This window comes from Diceros bicornis, chromosome 38 (genome assembly GCF_020826845.1).
Source record: "Diceros bicornis minor isolate mBicDic1 chromosome 38, mDicBic1.mat.cur, whole genome shotgun sequence".
NCBI lineage: Eukaryota > Metazoa > Chordata > Mammalia > Perissodactyla > Rhinocerotidae > Diceros > Diceros bicornis.
The window spans coordinates 25,232,534-25,251,524 of NC_080777.1; the positions used below are offsets into that span (position 1 = coordinate 25,232,534).

General features: G+C 36.4%; 1 protein-coding gene across 5 annotated transcripts in view; it reads right to left on the reverse strand.

The window, feature by feature from the left end:
• KCNT2 (potassium sodium-activated channel subfamily T member 2) overlaps window positions 1–18,991 on the reverse strand; it is a 348,393-nt gene that overhangs the window by 96,065 nt on the left and 233,337 nt on the right. For all 5 annotated transcript variants that reach the window (XM_058533726.1, XM_058533725.1, XM_058533723.1 and 2 more), the window contains 3 exons: window positions 12,211–12,424; window positions 9,824–9,929; window positions 5,469–5,641 (listed from right to left, as the gene is read on the reverse strand). In XM_058533726.1, the coding sequence (XP_058389709.1) occupies window positions 5,469–5,641; window positions 9,824–9,929; window positions 12,211–12,424 (493 nt within the window). The remainder of the gene's footprint in view (window positions 1–5,468; window positions 5,642–9,823; window positions 9,930–12,210; window positions 12,425–18,991) is intronic.

The window sequence follows — 18,991 nt, forward strand, 5'->3', positions numbered from 1 at the left end:
TAGATCTAGGACAAAATGAACATGCATAGACCAAAACAAAATATGGTGAAACTAACTAGTAATAAAAGAAATAAAATTTTAACAAACACAAAAAGTAATTGACACTAATAAATAGGAAAAAAAATGAGCATATCACTAATCAGTGTCTTAACTGTAATTCTATTAAGAAAGATGACTACTTATGAGTCTAAACATCATATCTCACAAAATCTTTCATTATAAAAATTACCATTATATGCAAATATTAATTAGCTAGTGATTGCTAGGAATTGAAAAGGTTGGTAAATTTGCATGGATTTGCAAAGTTGAAGACATTATCTCCCATTTAATTAATAACCATAATGAACTTAATTTCTTTATTTCAAATTCAAAATATGAATGTAGTGAGACAATTTATTTTGTTAGCATTTCATAATTCCACTTTTAAGTAGTTTATTTCTTCCTTAAAAATATATAAGAAGTTTTGTTTCAACTACTTGAAATAAACTCCCCTTTTTTGTTAATTGGGTTTCCTCTCAAATTAAGATAAATGTTCTACTCATTTTACAAATGAGAATATTGAGCCTTCGAGAAATTCAATAACACGCAACAGGTCTATCAAGAGAGTAAGTTTAGACCATATTTCAGATTTGTATTAGCCCAAAGTTTGGATGTCTTCATAAGAACCCTGATATATCAGACATTTTATCATTACTTTTTTTTTTTTTTTTTTGTGAGGAGATCAGCCCTGTGCTAACATCCGCCAATCCTCCTCTTTTTTGCTGAGGAAGACGGCCCTGGGCTAACATCTGTGCCCATCTTCCTCCACTTTATATGGGACGCCGCCACAGCATGGCTTGCCAAGCAGTGCGTCGGTGCGCGCCCGGGATCCGAACCAGCGAACCCCGGGCCGCCGCAGCGCGCGCACTTAACCGCTTGCGCCACCGGGCCGGCCCCTTTATCATTACTTTTGAAATAAGCTAAACTGAAGTTTACTTGGCACTCTTTGTGAAAAGAAGATTGATTTAATAAAAGGATAGTGTAAACAAGATGTAAAAATTAGGAACATAAGCCTGAATCTTGCACTTCAACTCTATGTAGCGTTGGGTAATATATTCCAAAGATTTTGACTGTCTTTTTCATCTCTCATATGAAGTGGTATTATCAGATGACTAGGTGACTTTTAATGTTGAGGAGGTAATCAAAATATTTAAAATCAGTATGGCACAATACCAGACCAAACAGAACAGATGGCCAGCCAATCAGAACTGAGACAGCTCTAATGAACCAGTATCAAGTGCAAGATGTTCTCCAAGGTGACTGGGTTTTATTTAATTACCATATGAGATCTAGAAGGCTTTCTATTTGGAAACATTGTGAATACTTATTTTGACATATTGTGTGTGTGACTATTATAAATTTAATTTACAATTTAAAATCCTATAATTATGACATCTGTTATTATTTATTTCTGTTATATTGAATTAATTGGTCTTTCAACTTAATTTCCTAAATAGCCATTTATTGAATATTATTTTCAGCAACGCTAATGTGAATTTAAAATAAAGTCAAGCCACAGGAAGCTAACTAATAATTGTAGAAGTGTGTACAATCACTAGTGTATAAATTCTTATAACATGAAAATATTTTAAGGAAGAAAGCATCATATTTCTTTGTATAGAGTGCAAAATACTAGCCTCTGCAGAGCAACAGGCATCTCATTGTTAAAAGAAAAAAAAGTCACTTAAAACTTCCTGGAACATTGTTTATTGGTGTTTAGTTTTTGTTTACTCATTCTTGACCAAAGAAACAGAGGACAACAAATAAAAACATTAGACACCACTTTCGGGAAGTACACGGGAAGCTAATAAATTTCACAGCGTGCACTTTGATCCTAACTCTTTGAAAGAAAGTCAAACCGCACAAAAATCATCTAATAAACAACATCATGTGAATAATTGAATTCCAAAATGTAAGTCATTACAAAAACAAAGGAAAATTTTAATACAAACTAATCCAGAGTTAAAATATATTCTTGCTTCTAGAAAGAATTGACAATGTATTTTTTGTATATATCAAAATCCTGTAAGTTAGGTAAGATCATGTAGTTGAAACAACAATGAACTACAAATTGCAGAGAAAGTTCTAATCCTAGAATTGACCTTGGAAAAAGTCATTTAACTTGTTTGGTCTGTTTTTCTTTGTCTATAAAATAAGAGACAGTGGTGTAAACAAGTCACGCAAACTGATTTGTTTAAATGTTATCATTGTTAACTTGTAAGCTTTGAGATCTTCAGTTGCTTGGTACGTCTCTCCAAGGATAAATCATCACTGTGCAATGTGGATATATTTCTTATGGGAATAAAACAGAAAATAAAGGTAAAGTGTCTAGTGTAATGACTGACATGTAGTAAGTGCTCAACAATTATTACTATTATGAACAGTGGGTAGAGGTAAAGAATATTAATTTTATTTAATTATCTCTATGGTCCCATTCAGATAAGATATTCTCTGATGAAAGGTACATCTATATTTATACAGAATTACTGACCAGTTTGCCAGTAATTAAGAGAAACAGAGTTTCCAGATTTTTCTGTGATTGATCAGATTTAGGAATGAAGACTGTACAAACAACCACTTGATTTTACAATTCTAATATACAAATCAATCAATCATTCAGTAACTGGGCATTTTGGCAACCCGTTTATTAAAAACCAAACAGAAAGGGACTGACTTAGTGATAGCTATTCCAGTCTATACAAGGTACACACATTAAGGAACTCTAGCTCCAGCCACTAGCTCAGTGGGATAATAAGCACGAGAAAGGAGGATTAGTGATTCTGAGATGGGATTACTTAGCAAGACTGGATACTGAAAAAGAGAGGATCCCATCTCCATTCCATGGAGTAAACTCCACTCCAAAATTTGGAGAGACTGATTCTTTTGGAAGGTGTGATATTTCTCATATATATTTCCTCAACATCATTGAGGGTTCCTGGCTCACAGCTCCCAAAACCCTTGAAATTTTCTGAGTGATAAAGAAGGACAAAGGGAGGGAGTATCTTTTGTCATAATATTTGGTCTCTCGTCCTCAATTCCTGAAATCACTTCAGGGCCATAAAGGTGAAATGGGTGTCTTGTTATTCCTAACAAGCCCCTTTCCACCACAACTGGGTTTATGTTAATGAGGTGACTTTTGGAAAGCACCCAAGAATGGGGGCTGGTTGCCAGGAAAACCAACCATGAATAGAAGGTTGGAACTTTCAGTCTCATCCCCTGATTTCCGGGGAGTGGAAAGGGCTGGAGATTGAGTTCAATCCCCAACGGCCAATGATTTAATCCACCAAGCCTATGTAATGAAGCCTCTACAAAAACCCCAAAGGACGGGGTTTGGAGATCTTCCAGGATGGTGAACATGAGGAGATTTGGAGATTAGTGGTGCCCTGGGAGAGGGCATTCCCCATTCCTTGCCCTACGCATCTCTTCCATCTGGCTGTTCCTGAGTTGTATCATTTTATAATAAACTGATAATCCAGTAAGTAAAATGTTTCTCTGAGTTCTGTGAGTTGCTCTAGCAAATTAATCGAACTTGATTTATAGCCAGTCATTCTGAAGTACAGGTAACAACCCAGACTTGGAACTGGCACGTGAAGTCCAAGGAGGGTGTCATTGGAACCTCTAATCTATAGCTGGTTGGTCAGAAGCACAGGTGATACCTTGGCTTGTGAATGGCTTCTGAAGTGGGGGGGCGGTAGTCGTGTAGGACTGAACCCTTAATCTGTGGAATCTGATACTATCGCTGGGTAGTGTCAGAGTTGAGTTGAATTGTAGGATACCCAGCTGGTGTCCCGAGCATTGCTTGTTGGAGGTGTGGGGAAACCCCAACACATACTCGTTGAAATTGGGTCCAGGAACCTAATCAGGAGATTTACACATCAGGACAAGAAATTTTACCTTGAAATAATGAAAAGCAGAGGAAAGGACAGTTTTTATCCTTTGTTTTACCACAGGGATGATATAAGTACAGTTCCACTTCTTTCTTTTCAAGCCTCTTCCTATCTTCCCCTCTGTATTCTGGGGTCTGAGTTGATCCACACTGATCCAAGCCATATGAGGATGAGGATGCTCTAAGGCAATCAGCTTGTAAATGCTCCTGCCTTATATTCTATCCCTAAGGGAGTGGATATACCATAAGCAAAAAGGGCCAAAACCTGACAGGTTTGAATTCATATAGTTAACTGAGCATCTCTTGTGGCCAGCTCATCCAGTCTCTTAGAGCTTCCTACCAGAGAAGTTTGAGAATTAGGGATATATTCAAAGCCCTTGGACGTTCTTTACAACCACTCTATCACCATAGCCATCCCGCAACCCAACTTTCATTCTCCTAAGATTTGTTTTATTAAGCTTTTATTTCTTCTGACATTGGGTCCAAGTCTCTGTTCCCCTAGACCGGCCCTAAATCTACCTCACCTCTCCTTGGATGCCAAAGTGGTATCAAAAAAGTCATTAAGTCATCATACCTGAAAATTATACAACTGAAACCTCTAGAGATGAGCTCAATTTTCAGAGTTGATTATCATTGTGATAATGATGCTAAAACAGAAGCATCAATGACTATGTTCATATTGGTATATTCAGAATAAACAATGCCATGAAGTTATAATATATTTGGGAGCTATCTCTGTTTTGAGAAACTTCTTTTGATAAATTTTAAAGGCAGAGACAAGGCAACAGATTTGGGGCCCATTCAGTTTATCCAGAAATTTGCATCACTTTGGAATTTAATAAGAGAGTTGGAGGATCCTAAAATACGGTATTGATCTAAGGACCATCTGCTACTAATTTCGAGTCACAGAGAAGAATACCATAATTTTAGGATACAATGTATTTGACCATAGCTTTCAGTGACTTATATTTATAGTTGCACAAGGATATTGAAATGCTTAAGTAGTCTTATTTTACAAGAGTATATCCAACACTTTCAAAATAAATGAACATGTTAAAGCATTAATTATTCATGTTATGTTATAGAATGTGTGTTTTAACAGTGGAAGAATCATAACTTATGACGATGTGGCAAGGTATAACATAAAAATGGATGATTAATATGCTTCTCTGATAATTAATGGTTCTTTAGAAAGATAACAAAATTATCCAGTTTTGGCAGAGATTTTCCAGGCTGGTTGGCTAATTTAGGGAAAATAACTATAATTATTTCAGTGGCATGTTTCCCACTGGTATTAAGTAATGACCACTTGCAAAATAGTTTTAAATAAAAAGCTCTGAGTATTCCAGTGATGTTTTAAGTAGTAATTGTGAAACATAACCATACTCAATGATTGTTTTGTACCAGAGCACAGAAGATACCTTCCAATGAATCATGTGCCATAATGTATCTGATTTAAAATATTCTAAGCAAATTAAAATGTTATTTTTGATATAATATTAAAAACTTTTTGTCTTGTTTGTATATTTCAAAATATACTTACGGGTTATCCAATAGCAGCACTACAGGATTAAGTTCTTTCTTTGGTCTATAATATGCCCTGAGAGGAACAATAAAATTATACAATCCATTTCCAGCTGTTTCAGCTGCAACTATAATTAGTTTATTTTTGAATCCATAGGCTTTTGCATCCTCATAGTAGTTATGCTGGCAACTCTAGAGAAGAAAAATTATACAAAGAAACACCATTTTTATACTCCACTAAAATTTAGGATATGTTAATCTAACTTAGCAAATCCTTTATTTTTTAAGAAATTTGAAAATAGTGACACTTGTCTATGCCTAGTTCTCCAGGCTGCTTTAGGAAAGGAAGGCGTGCATGGACAAGAAGAATTGCAGGTATGTAGCTTGATGTGGGGGAAGAAAAAGTTAGCAATACATGTGTACATGTGTTTTACTGTGAACCAAAACTCGTTGCAAGATGACAGCTCAGTATCTACAGCTAAAAATGATCACAATGTATATGTATATCAAAATCTCATATTATATGCCTTAAATATATACAATTTTTATTTGTCAATTATACCTCAATAAAGCTGGAAAAAAATGATCTACCTCTGACTTTCATTTCCAGAAATATACCTATATTATAAATAAATAACATTGGCATATTCCAAGGACTGAATATCTAAAGGGACAGACACCAAAAAGGATTTTTTTTGTTGTTGTTAAAAAACAAAAACATAAAAACCTTAATTGTCTAAATGTGTACCTGACCTGGCAAGATAATGATAGAAACACTCAAAAGTAAAATAGTAATACAAATAATAACAACGACAAAAATAATAATAACCCATTACCAAAACTCATTGTTGTCCTGAGGGTATTTTACTATTTCCCGTGGGGCTAGAATTTGCTGGACTTGGCATTATTATTATTATTATTATTATTATTTTTTATAATTTTTATTTATTTATTTTTTTCCCCCAAAGCCCCAGTAGATAGTTGTATGTCATAGCTGCACATCCTTCTAGTTGCTGTATGTGGGACGCGGCCTCAGCATGGCCGGAGAAGCAGTGTGTTGGTGCACTCCCGGGATCCGAACCTGGTCCACTAGCAGTGGAGCGTGCGCACTTAACCTCTAAGCCACGGGGCCGGCCCTGGACTTCGCATTATGAAACCAAGATTCTTTTAAACTAAATTACGTGCATGAAGAATTGCTTTAGTGTTCTGCTTTTTCATCTTTATGGGTCTCTATGTGGGTTTCTTTATATTTGGGTTGAGATTAGTTGGTTCTCTGTAGATTCATCATCAACTCTGGAATATTCTCTGCCTTTATTCTTTAATAAAAAAATTACAAAACGCTGTTGGGAACAAGGCACCATGAGTTAGTAGAAACAAAAAACAATAGAATTAGCCTCACAAAGACTACAGATTTTGCTGTTATTAGATTCAGAATACAAAATGAGCATGTTTACTATGTTTAAAAAAATAAAAGAGAACATTTAAAGTATGAACAGGGAAGAAGAGGCTATTTAAAATATTCAGGTAACTATTTAAAAATTACATATATTCTCTTCTAGAACTGCAAAGTATAACAATTAAAAACAGAAACTCTAAAGATGGTTAAAATTGCACATTTGATGTATCTGAAGGGATCAACTACAGGATAGAGTTGAAGTAATTACTCAGAAGGCAAGAAGAAAAGATATGAAAAATAATATGGAAAAATTAAGGCACTTGGAAAATAGTGTGAGACCATCTTACATATATTTAAACAGAACAAATGAAAAAGATATGAGAGAATCAGAAAGAAGCCCTATTCAAGTAACTATTGTCTGAGGATTTTCTAAAATTAATGAAATACCCAAATCCTTAGTTTCTGGAAACCCAATGAATCTTAGTCCAAATAAATGAAAAGAAATCCAGTTCAGACATGTAATAAAAGTGCAGAACCACCAACACAATGAGAAGATCTTAAAAGCAGCCAGAGAGAAAAGACAGACTACCCACAAGGAACACAGATTAGAATGACGGCTGACTTCTCAACAGCAAGGTGGAGCCCAGAAGGCAGTAAATAAAATCTTAACACGCTAAAACAAAAAGAAAACTCATAGTCTGGAATGGGACACCCAGAAAAACTACCTTTCAAGAAGAAGGACAAAATAAGGACATTTCTAGGGAAACTGAAATTAAAAGAATTTACCAGTAATAGGATCTCATTAAGAGAATTTTTAAAAGCTGGAAACTAGGAAATAGGAAAATGAATCCAGAAGGAAGGTTTAAGGTATAAGATCGAATGGAGAAAAAGGGAAATGTTGAAGAAGAAGGGCAATAAGTCTTCATTGGAAGTCTGATTGGAAAATTACTAGTATAAGCAGGATCTGAAGCCACATGAGGGAATAATGTCACTCACAAAGAGGTCATGGGAGAAGAAGAATGACAGGTTGATGTCGAGAACTTCAAGAATCAAGAACTTCAATATTTATGAGATAAGATGAGAAAAAAAAGAACTAATTTAGGATATTTAGAAGTAGCTCAATTAGTAAGGAAAAAAAAAAAAAACAAGCAGAGAACAAGAAATTTAGTGTTGATAAACTTTGACGAGGAACCAGCCTACTGCTACTGATGCAGAATGGACTGGGCAACATATTCCCAACTCACACACTTCACAGATGCAGTAGGATTGGCCGCATAATCCTGTCCCCTAATGGCAAAGTGGGCACTCTTTTGCATAGCAGATCACCACCTCCAGCCAACCAATGCTACCTAAATAATGGATGATCCCAGATGTCACCAGCCAGTTAGCAACACTCAGAAACTTTGCCTTCTTAATATGGTCAACAGCCAGTTCATAGTCTTTTGGCTTTAAAAGGCCCTCTGTTGCTCCTCCACTAATCCTGAAATCTTAGCTTTTCAGTTGTATCAGGTTCCCTGCTTGGAGATAAATCATTTCCACTCTTTGGTCTCCCAATATATTTTTTCTCTTTAACTGTATGATAAAGTAAAATGTCACCAGAAGTGAATCCAGGTATTGTGAGCCTAAAGCTTATATTATTTGGGGAATCCTCTTTATGGAAAATAATATAAATATTATAAATAAAAAAATTTGTCACAGTTTCTTGTTCGGGGCCGATACGGGTGAAAGACCCTGAAGCTTAAGATTCATTAATGTTGCCAAAAATACACAGCTAGCCAGCACTATCAAATGCCACAGAACACAAAGTAAAACAAGAACTGAAAAAAGCAGTAAAGCATTGAGAGAAGGAACTGTCCACCTTAATGGGCCTAGATGAATATTTGGGAGCAATAGCAAAGATTCATAAAACAACTTCAGGAAGATGAAGGTAGAAATTTTCTAATGTTCTGTTAATTTTCCTCAAGAGTGACTGCAACAGCCAAGATTCATAATGTTTATCATATGAAAAAATAATGGAAGCAAGAATGTTAATAAAACATATTAAGTGCCTACTCATTTATTAAGTACCTGGAAGTGTGTTAAGCTTTTTGCATGCACTAATTTAAATTATCCTCACAAGTGCCCTATGAGGTTCATATTAAAATTACAACTATTTTACAGATGTGGAAACTGAAATTTAATGGTGAAGTTATTTGCCCAAATTGCAAAGCTTATAAGCAGAGAAGTGGGATTTCAACTCCGGCTAACTCCAAAATTTAGAGTAAAAGAAGAAATTCCTGCTCAGAATTAGTGGCATATTTTAATTTCTGGGAAGTAAGGGATTTGAGAATTTTTTTTTATCTGCTTTCTTGTTCATCAGGAGAATAAACTCTTACACAAGTCACGCCCAATGGCCATATTGTGAAAGATAAAAATTCTTGCATTCTTAGAATTCTTCTGTTTTGGATGGATTCTGTAGAACATCCAGGCAGGAACCAAGAACTATAGTAAAATATTTAAGAAAGGAAATATCAAGCAAGACACTGGTATTAGCTTTCAGCCTAGTCAATAATGAATCTCTGTGGTTGATGCATGGACTAGCTACTTTCATCATGTCAAGCAATTCCACATTGAGATTTGACACAAAAACACCTGCTAAAATAAACAGTCCACGTTTGGTCACAGTCATTTTGGGAGACTGGACGTTGAGAGTTCATAGGTTTGAGATTCTGGCACCTTTGTTTTCCTCTTTGAAAATATGCCTAATTGACTCACTGGGTATTTTAGTGGAGGGGTAAAGCATTTGGGTAATTTTTAATGCAGTTAAGAAAGTAAAATTCACCATTTTATGTATTACATTTACATTTGAAAAGATAATACTTTTTAAACACACTTTAGTTGAAAGACTGTACAAAATTATTTAAATATATAAATATTATTAAAATATTTAAAACGCCATCATTTTAGTTTTGGAGAAAATAACAGCAACAAGTACTTACCTTGTCTAGTCTTAAGCAGCAAAATGGCACTTTTTCATGAAGGAGATGACAAAAAGTGGGTGAACTTCCTATATATGGAGAGTAAGGTGGGTAGCCTTTAGCATATCTGTAAAACAATATGAAATACTGAATTACCTTGAATAATGCATGCAAAGTTGGACAATTATGTTATAGCCATGTTCCTTCATTTTGACAAAGTTACATACAGTAACTCTTTATGTTGCAATTACATTTGATAAAGAAATAGTTCAGAACAGGGATAGGCAAAATAAGGCCCATGGACCAAATCTAGCCCATTATCTGGTTTTGTAAATTGAAAGTGGTTCTTATATTTTTAAATGGTTGGGAAAAAATCAAAAGAATAATAATGTTTCATGTCATGAAATTCAAATTTCAGTATCTATAAGGAAAGTTTGTTTAGAACACAGCCATACTCATTCATTTTATGTATTGTCTATGGGTGTTTTCATGGTTCAAAAACAGAGTTGAGTAGTTGCAGTACAGACCATATGGTCTATAAAGTCTAAAATATTTACTAGCTCTGTCTTTCCAGAAAAAGTTTGCCAATCCTCAGTTTAAAAGTATAAAAGATTTATATAGATTTTTTTAAAATAGTAATGTTAATTTATAAAACATATTTAAAGCAAAATGCATCACTACGATTCACTCTATCAATATTCATTAGTCATGGATGCCGACTTTATAAAAACAGCCACCTGCACACATTTTAAAAATAAAACTTTCAAAAAGTAGCAGCATAAATGAAAATTAAGAAATAAAAGAAAATTTAGCAGAGGCAAAATTCCTTTATCCAACATAAAAGCTCTTTTTTGATAAAAATTTATCCTCTAAATCAAGAAATTTCAAACCTAGTTTGACATCATTAGCTAGAAGGATAAAATGGAGCACATTTCACAAATCTAGAAGTTGATAATCTCCACTATTACTTCAACATCTGTTTCATTTTTCTAGAAATAAAAAAATTCCACCTCTCAATTTTTTCAGGAGTGCATGTAATGAAAGAATTTCACTCCCACCACACAACACCATTTCTAGAAATATACTGGTGGTCTAACCTCCCCTTGTTCCCACCAACTATTTCATAAATGTATTTGAGTACTATTGATTTCTTGGAGCATGGATTGCATTCTGTGGGCACATCAAAGTTTCTTGTAACAAATTTTTAAAAAGTGTGAAGAGGGGCCAGCCCTGTGGTGTGGTAAAGTTCAATGCACTCTGCTTTGGCAGCCTGGGTTTGTGGATTTGGATCCCAGGCGCAGACCTATACCACTCATCTATCAGTGGCCATGCTGTGGCGGTGACCCACATACAAAATAGAGGAAGATTGGCACAGATGTTAGCTCAGGGCGAATCTTCCTCAGCCAAAAAGAAAAAGTGTGAAGGATTAAAAAAAGGATTTTTCTAAGTTTCAATGATATTTCAGGTCATTTTAGTTTAGTTCAACATTAATTGAACATCTCTTGTATGAAAGGCATTGAGAGAAGTGTTTGAGTGGTGTTAACCACTGCCACTACCACTAGGACCACACCTAATAGTAATTAACACTGAATGCTTACTCTGTACAAAGCATTGTCCTAAGCATATTTTCTCCATTATCTCAGTTCGTCTTCATATGAACACTATGAGGCAGTAACTAGACTGAGTTTACAGATAAAGATATTGGGGTCAAATTGTTTAAGCAAAGTCACTTGCACACAACCAGTATGAAGTAGAACTGCCATGGGAAACAAATTCTTTCAAACTCCATAGTCAAGGCTGTTAACCACCGTGCTTTCTCAAGAAATGGCAATATGATATGTGAATAAGACAAGACTCTCTACTGAGGCTAAAATGTAATTAACAGCATGTACATTGGTACTATTTATTATGGAGGCTTAGTAAAGAGAATTAGTACTTCGTTTATTCATTCCTTCAAAATATTATTGATGTATACTGTATGAAGGACTGCTGAATTCTGAGATAAGCAAGGGAAGCTTACTGGAGGAAGATGCATTACATGTCATTGAATAATCGATTGAACTTCAATATAGACATGGGAGAAAATAAAGGCAGAGGTACAACATAATTTAACAAAAACATGCAATTATGAAAATGCAGCTTATATCATGGAAATACTAATTTATGTATTTTTTTCTTTAAGGATAAATGATAATTTAGAGGAAACTGGCCCTGGAAATATATGTTAAAACCAGAAATTTGAGGGCTTGGAATACTTTATAGTGGAGACAGATACTGGCTAATAGGAAGTGTGTTTTGGTAGAAGTATGTGGGATTGATTCTAGGATGTCCAGAAGGTACGGACATTAGCTCCTCAGGGCAAGCACAAATCCCAGGAAATCTTAAGCCTTAAGAGCACCTAAACATACTCTAAGTTTGAGGAAATTTCTTCATCTGGTGTAGTTTCATCTTCCGATTGATCACTTAGAAGATCACATGTTTGAATTGATGATGTATCTGCAACCTCTAAAACAGGAGCAATGCTAGGTCTTCTGATTTCTTTGCTTCCCTCTGTAGGAAGAGACAGGGTAGGGCCACTTGCTGATCTACAGCTTGTGTCTTGCAAGTCTATAGCCACAGTACCTAAAACAACGAAACATGAAAATCCATTAAAGCATTCGCCACCTATATGACATATTGATCATTTAATGATCAAAGTGAAATAAAGTACAATCAGTATAACCAGGAAATATACTATTGTTTACCATTTAAACTCAAAGGTTATTTATTCCTTTTTCATGTGGGCATTTTTATCCACATGGGTACAAAATTCTTTATTTGTGCAAAAGTGTATTTGCTAAGTCTAGCTCTACAGCACAAAACATAAGATCTGTGAAATCCTGATATACTCAGAGATTAAGTGAAAAAAATACTTTGTTTCAATTTACATTTATTTAAAATTAACAAAAAGAATTTTTGGCCATTTCAGTTTTGTGGATTTCTCATTACATCCTTTCCCTCCATTCTGTTATCTTTCTCTTATTCATTTGTAACCACCTTTTTATATTAGAACATTAATATTTTATATTTATCCAACACATATTTATTGAGTACCTACTATGTCACAAGCACTATTCTAGGCACTTGGCATATGCAGGGAACAAGACAGACAAGGTCTCTGCATATATGGATTTATCTGTAAAATAACCAAGTAGAAAAATAAATGAAAAATGTCATTTTATCCATTGTAATTAGTATTTTGGTGGTGAACATGATGTAATCTATGCAGAAATAGAAGTACAATGATGTACACCTGAAACTTTTACAATGTTATAAACCAATGTTACTGCAATAAGCAAAAAATTAAAAAAAAAAATGTCATTTTAGATAATGATAAATATCGTGCAGAATATAAAACACATTGATGTTATAAAGAATAGTGGGGTTGGGGAGCAAGAGGAGGAATGAACTTTTCACTAGGTGGAAAGGAAGGCTACTCTGAGGTCATGACATTGATTTTTGACCTGAGAGACAATAATGAGCACACAAGCCATGGCAATACCGGAAGCAGTAAGAACAGCAAACCTAAAGAGCTCAAGGCTTTTGAATACTTGGGTACTCAAGGAAGAGCCAACAGAAGAAACAAATTCCTTTGGGATTTTTTTATTGGAATTTAAAAATTAATTTAAACACCAATTTATGGAAAGTTGATGTCTCTCCCCTTCTGCAGAAAGTAACACAATATAATGTTGAGTGCCATCATTTTAATGATCTCTCACTTCATTTATGCACTCAGTGATATCCGGTCATCCTTCTAAAAGCCCTTAGTCCTACTTTGTTCCATTTCTTTGCAGCAACTATTAAAACACTCTCCCCTTCCCTCAAACCTCTTTCTGACCCTGCCACCCTCTTCTCCACTGTAACAGCATGAGTTTTTAAAAAGGGGGGAAAAAAACTAATGGGTTTTAGCATCTCTCTCTCTCTTTTTTTTAATATTGATTGATTGATTGATTTAGTGTGTGTGTGTGTGTGTGTGTGTGCGCGCGCGCGCGCGCGTGCGCGCACGAGGAAGATCAGCCCTAAGCTAACATCCATGTCAACCGTCCTCTTTTTGCTGAGGGAAGACTGGCCCTGAGCTAACATCCGGGCCGATCTTCCTCCACTTTATATGGGACGCCGCCACAGCACGGCTTAACAAGCAGTGTGTTGGTGCACACCCAGGATCCAAACCCGGGCCGCCAGCAACAGAGCGCGCACACTTAACCTCTACGCCATGGGGCTGGCCCATTTAGCATCTCTTTCCTTGTACCATGGGAAGGGAGGTCAGCAACTGATTTCTAAAAACCTCTGAGAGCAATTACATGTCTTCGTAGAAGAAGGGATGAAAAGGGAATGACTTTGAGTGTAAGAGTTGGTAGAGACAAGACTGGTGAGCATATCTGGGTATTCCTCAAGATTGGAATAAATTTTGGGGGTCAAGTTTCACAGGCTTGTACTTCTTCATGTATGCAATACTTAGACAAGAGGGATGGGTATCCTAGGCTGTCTGTAGTCAGTGGGGAAGCCTTTTGTGAGGGACATATATGAGTATGTCCAAAACTGCTCAGCCGGAGACAAAGATATGGCTTCCAGCACTCAGCCATTCCGATACCTGAGCAGCGGTAAAGGTGGTTGCCATCAGAAATGATAGACTCAGCCAATTTTTCAGCAGCATAAATAAGGATTAATCTGTAATTCAATCTATGTTTTGGGGCAAGGGGGATGGGGATGCAAGAGAAAATGAGATTGAATTTTCCATTAAGCAGGTGAGTGGATTTAGTTAAAAATTAAATTTTATATATTTGAGTTATAAAATAAAGAAAACCCACGTGATTTGCATCCTAATGTTATGAATTAAAATTCATATTTATGACTTTTATCCTCTGCAGATGAGCACATTGTCTGATTCAGAGAGAAAACAGGAGTTATCATAGAAGAAATCCTTCAACTCCCTGTCTTCAAACAAACAAATACGAGTTTCACCGAACTTTTCTTCCCTTATTTCTGTTTAGAAGGAAACAGACGTACCTCCACTTACGTAGAACTAATCCCTACTCTTGTTTTCGGGATTAAATTCCCTCCTACTTCCTAAGGAATCGCGATCTTTTAATTCCACCCCCTCCTAAATATATTTGACTCCACATCACATCCAACTACCTCTTTTTTTTTTATAATTATTTTTATTTATTTATTCCTCCAAAGCCCCAGTAGATAGTTGTATGTCATAGCTGCACATCCTTCTAGTTGCTGTATGTGGGACACGGCTATAGGCCGGAGAAGCGGTGCGTCGGTCCGCACTGAACCCGGGCAGCCAGTAGCGGAGCGCTCGCACTTAACCGCTAAGCCACGGGGCCAGCCCTCCAACTACCTCTTTATCATTTTCCTGCCCAACACAGGGAAATTTGGTCATTTCCCAATTATTCTGCCAACACTGATATCTGCCACCAAGCTGGGCATGGGGGATATGATCATGAGAAAGTCAGAATTTAGCAGGGAAGACACAATTTAAAAAGCAGTTACAATTACAGAAACAAGCTCTTCTTTGATCCTTTACTTCCCCCCCAGCAAGAACTGGCTCTTCCCTGACATTTTCCCATGCAAGACTTTAAAGAAGTGTCTCGTGTTTTGGAGGTGGATAAAGCCCAAAATCAAGGTGTTGGCAGGGTTGGTTTCCTCTGAGCACTGGGAGGGAAAGATCTGTTCCAAACTTCACTCCCCGGCTGGTAGATGGCCATCTTGTCCCTCTGTCTCTTCTCACTGTCTTCCTTCTATATGTCTCTGTGTCCTAATCTCCTCTTCTTATATGGACACCAGTCATACTGGATTAGTCCCCCCCCGCCCCCCCAATAACTTTATTTTAACTTTATTACCTCTGTAAAGACTCTATCTCCAAATAAAGTCACATTATGAGATACTGGGGGTTCGGGCTTCAGCATATGAATTTTGGTGAACACAATTCAATTCATAACACTATTCCTGCCTCATCCAGTGTTTTCAAAATACAGGTTAATAAACTTTCCCACATCCTAATCTCTCACTTCCTTGAATTCACTGAAGAAATTGCTTTTCACCTTATCTCATCCCTTCACTTCCACAGTCACTTTTTAGACCTCATTATAACCATTAACAGCAATGCTGCATTTGTTCATGTCAGGCATTCACCCTCTGACTGCCACTATTTCCATCTTTTCCAATCACTCTCATTTATTTCCCAACTCCAGCTAAGGTTTCACTCTACTGGAACCTCAATTCTATTTATGATACTCACTTTTCATTGTCTCCTTCACTCCCTTGATGTTCTGTCTTCTCTTCTTACCCATCTTACCCATCTTACACTCCATGTTTAAGCATTATGATTGTTTTCTGGCATATATTCTTGGCTCCCTTGACACATGTTTGCTCCATTACACTCTCTTGACAAGAGAGTCAGTTCCTTGTCCTTTCTTCCACTAATGACTTTTTCTTCCACCATTCCTTAGCCTTGCACTCTCGTGGTCATATCCTAGATTTTATAACTACTATTTACTACACATGAGCTCTATTTCTGGCATCTCATTCTCTGATACTTACCTTCACCTCTTCTTTTTCCAGCTCCCTCCTTTTTGATTCCCATTGGAATTATAATCTGTTAATCCACCACCTTTTCAGTCTCCTTCAACCAACAGATGTCTTTTCTTACCTAAATTTCATAGTCTATCATTATACTTACTCTCTTACATATATTCCTGATTGTCTTCCCCTTTGCACTTCCTTGTACATCCTCCATCAGCTCTCAAGGCATCTCTTTGCACCCTTTTGCCAGCAAAACTTTTGAGAGTTGTCTAGACCTAGTGTCTCTACTTTGTCTTCCACCATTCAGTCATAACCCATCCCATCTGGCATTCTCCACTACCACTCCATTGAAAGACCTCTCATCAAGATAAATCATGATCACTGTTCCTCGAAATTCAGTTCTCAGTTCTCATGTTATTTGACTTATTAGCAGCATTAGACACGGCTGATCCTTCTGTTCTCTTGATACACTTGATTCATTTGGATTCCAGGATACCACACTCATCTGGGGTTCCTACTACCTTGCCAGTAGCTCCTTCTTGGTCTCTTTTGCTGGTTTCTTCTTATCTCCCTGATATTTAATGTTGATGTGATGAAGAATTCAGTACTTTGTCTATATCCTTTTTCTGTCCATACTCATCTCCTTGATGATCCCACTCAGTCTCACGGCTTTAAATATAATACATAAGCTCACGAGGCAAACATTTACTTTTTCAGCATACATCTCTCTCCCGATCTCTAGACTCTTATATCTAACTTCCTATTTGACATGTTCCACTCAATGTATAACAGACATTTGAAATTCAGTGTGCCCCAACTGAACTCTTCATCTCCCTTGACCCCCACCAAACCTGTACTCCCCCCAGCCTTCCCTATCTCAATAGACAGCCATTCCCTTTTCTCAGTGCTTAAACCAAACACCTTGGAGTTCTCCACACTTCTGTTTATCTTGTAGCTCACTACCAATTCTTCAGCGAATACTGGTTACTCTATCTTCAAAGTATAGCCAGAATTTTCTCCTTCTTACCACTTCCACTCAAAAATACTCTGATCTTTGGCCCAAACCATCTATTCTCAACAGCAGCCAAAGTGATTGTATTAAAACACAGGTCAGCACAAGGGAGATCATGCCATTGCTCTGCTTAGAACCTTGCAATGACTCCCATTTCACTCAGAGTAGGAGCCAAAATCCTGACATTTACTTAAAAAGCTCAAGATGATCTGGCCTCTTTTTACCTCATGTGCCTCATCTTCTCTACTTTTACCATCATTCACTGTGTTTGAGTCGCAAGAGCCTCTTTACTGTTCCTGCAGCACACCACTCAGGTCCCACTTTAGGGCTTTTGTACTAGCTATTATCTCTGCAGGATCTCTTCCTCCAGACATCCACAGGGCTAATTCCCTCATTTTCTTCAAGTATTTTCTCAAATGTCACCTTTTCAGTGAGGCTTACTAACCACCACATTCAAAAATCCAGTCCTTTCAGAATTCATAGACCCTTCTTCTAGCTCTGTTTTCTTCTCTCTTTTTTCTTATTACTTATCACTTTCTAACAAAATAAATAATTTACTTATTTTTCATATATATTGCTTATTGCCAATCGTCCCCATGATAGAATGTAAGCTCCGAGAGCTAGAGATCTTTGTCTGTTCATTAATTTATCACAGGTACTTATAAGAGTTCCTGGCACATATTAGGTACTCAGTAAGTAATAGTTGAATTCATGAAAAAAATGAGTAGTGCTACTATAGAAGAAAAATAATATGTTATGTCAATGACAAAGAGGATGACCTAACAAAGTCCAGGCAGGGCCATGGAATATGTCTTGGAGGGAGTGATATTGAGACTGAGTTACAAAGGATTAGAAGTAGTTACATATGCGAAGTTGATGACAGGGGAGTAGTTCCTGTGGGAGATAACTTAATGTGTTAAGGTCCATTAGCAAAGATTCAAAGGAATTTAGTATAATTGTAATTTAGGAGAACGATTGAAAGAATGGTAAGATGTGGGACTAGAAAGAGGGGAGGGAATCATTAAAGGGAATCATTACAAAAAAACTTTAAGTAAAGTCATTGTGAAATTTATCTTCTAAACTAGGCTACTCCTGAGAGTTAAAGGGGATGCTCTTAATAATTATACCAGGACAGTGTATGTAAACTGAAACCGTCCTGGGAAAACTGGGATGGTCTCACGCAAACAAGAAATTTCAGTCATCCAATTATAAGCCATGTTATATTATAGAATTTAAACTTCTTCCCAGTAGGAAGCAATTACAATAATTTATGCAGAAGAATAACGTTATTAAAATTATCTAAAAATTATTACTCTTGTTGTAGGGTGGAGAAGAATGTGGGACAGCAAACCGGAGGTATGGATAGAAGATGAGGAGAGTAATCCTGCGCTTGAGGGAAAGGGTGATGAAGGCTCAGACTGGGGCAACACTGATAGTGGACATAGAATTGAACGACGTTCAGGGCTACTTAACAATCGGATTTAATGGAATTTGGTGAATTATGAGATATGAGAAGAGAGAGACGTTGAAAAGTCAGAATTTTGATATTACAAATTAGAAGATAATGGTGTCATCTGTTTTTTAGCAAAAAATGGAGAAGCGAATGG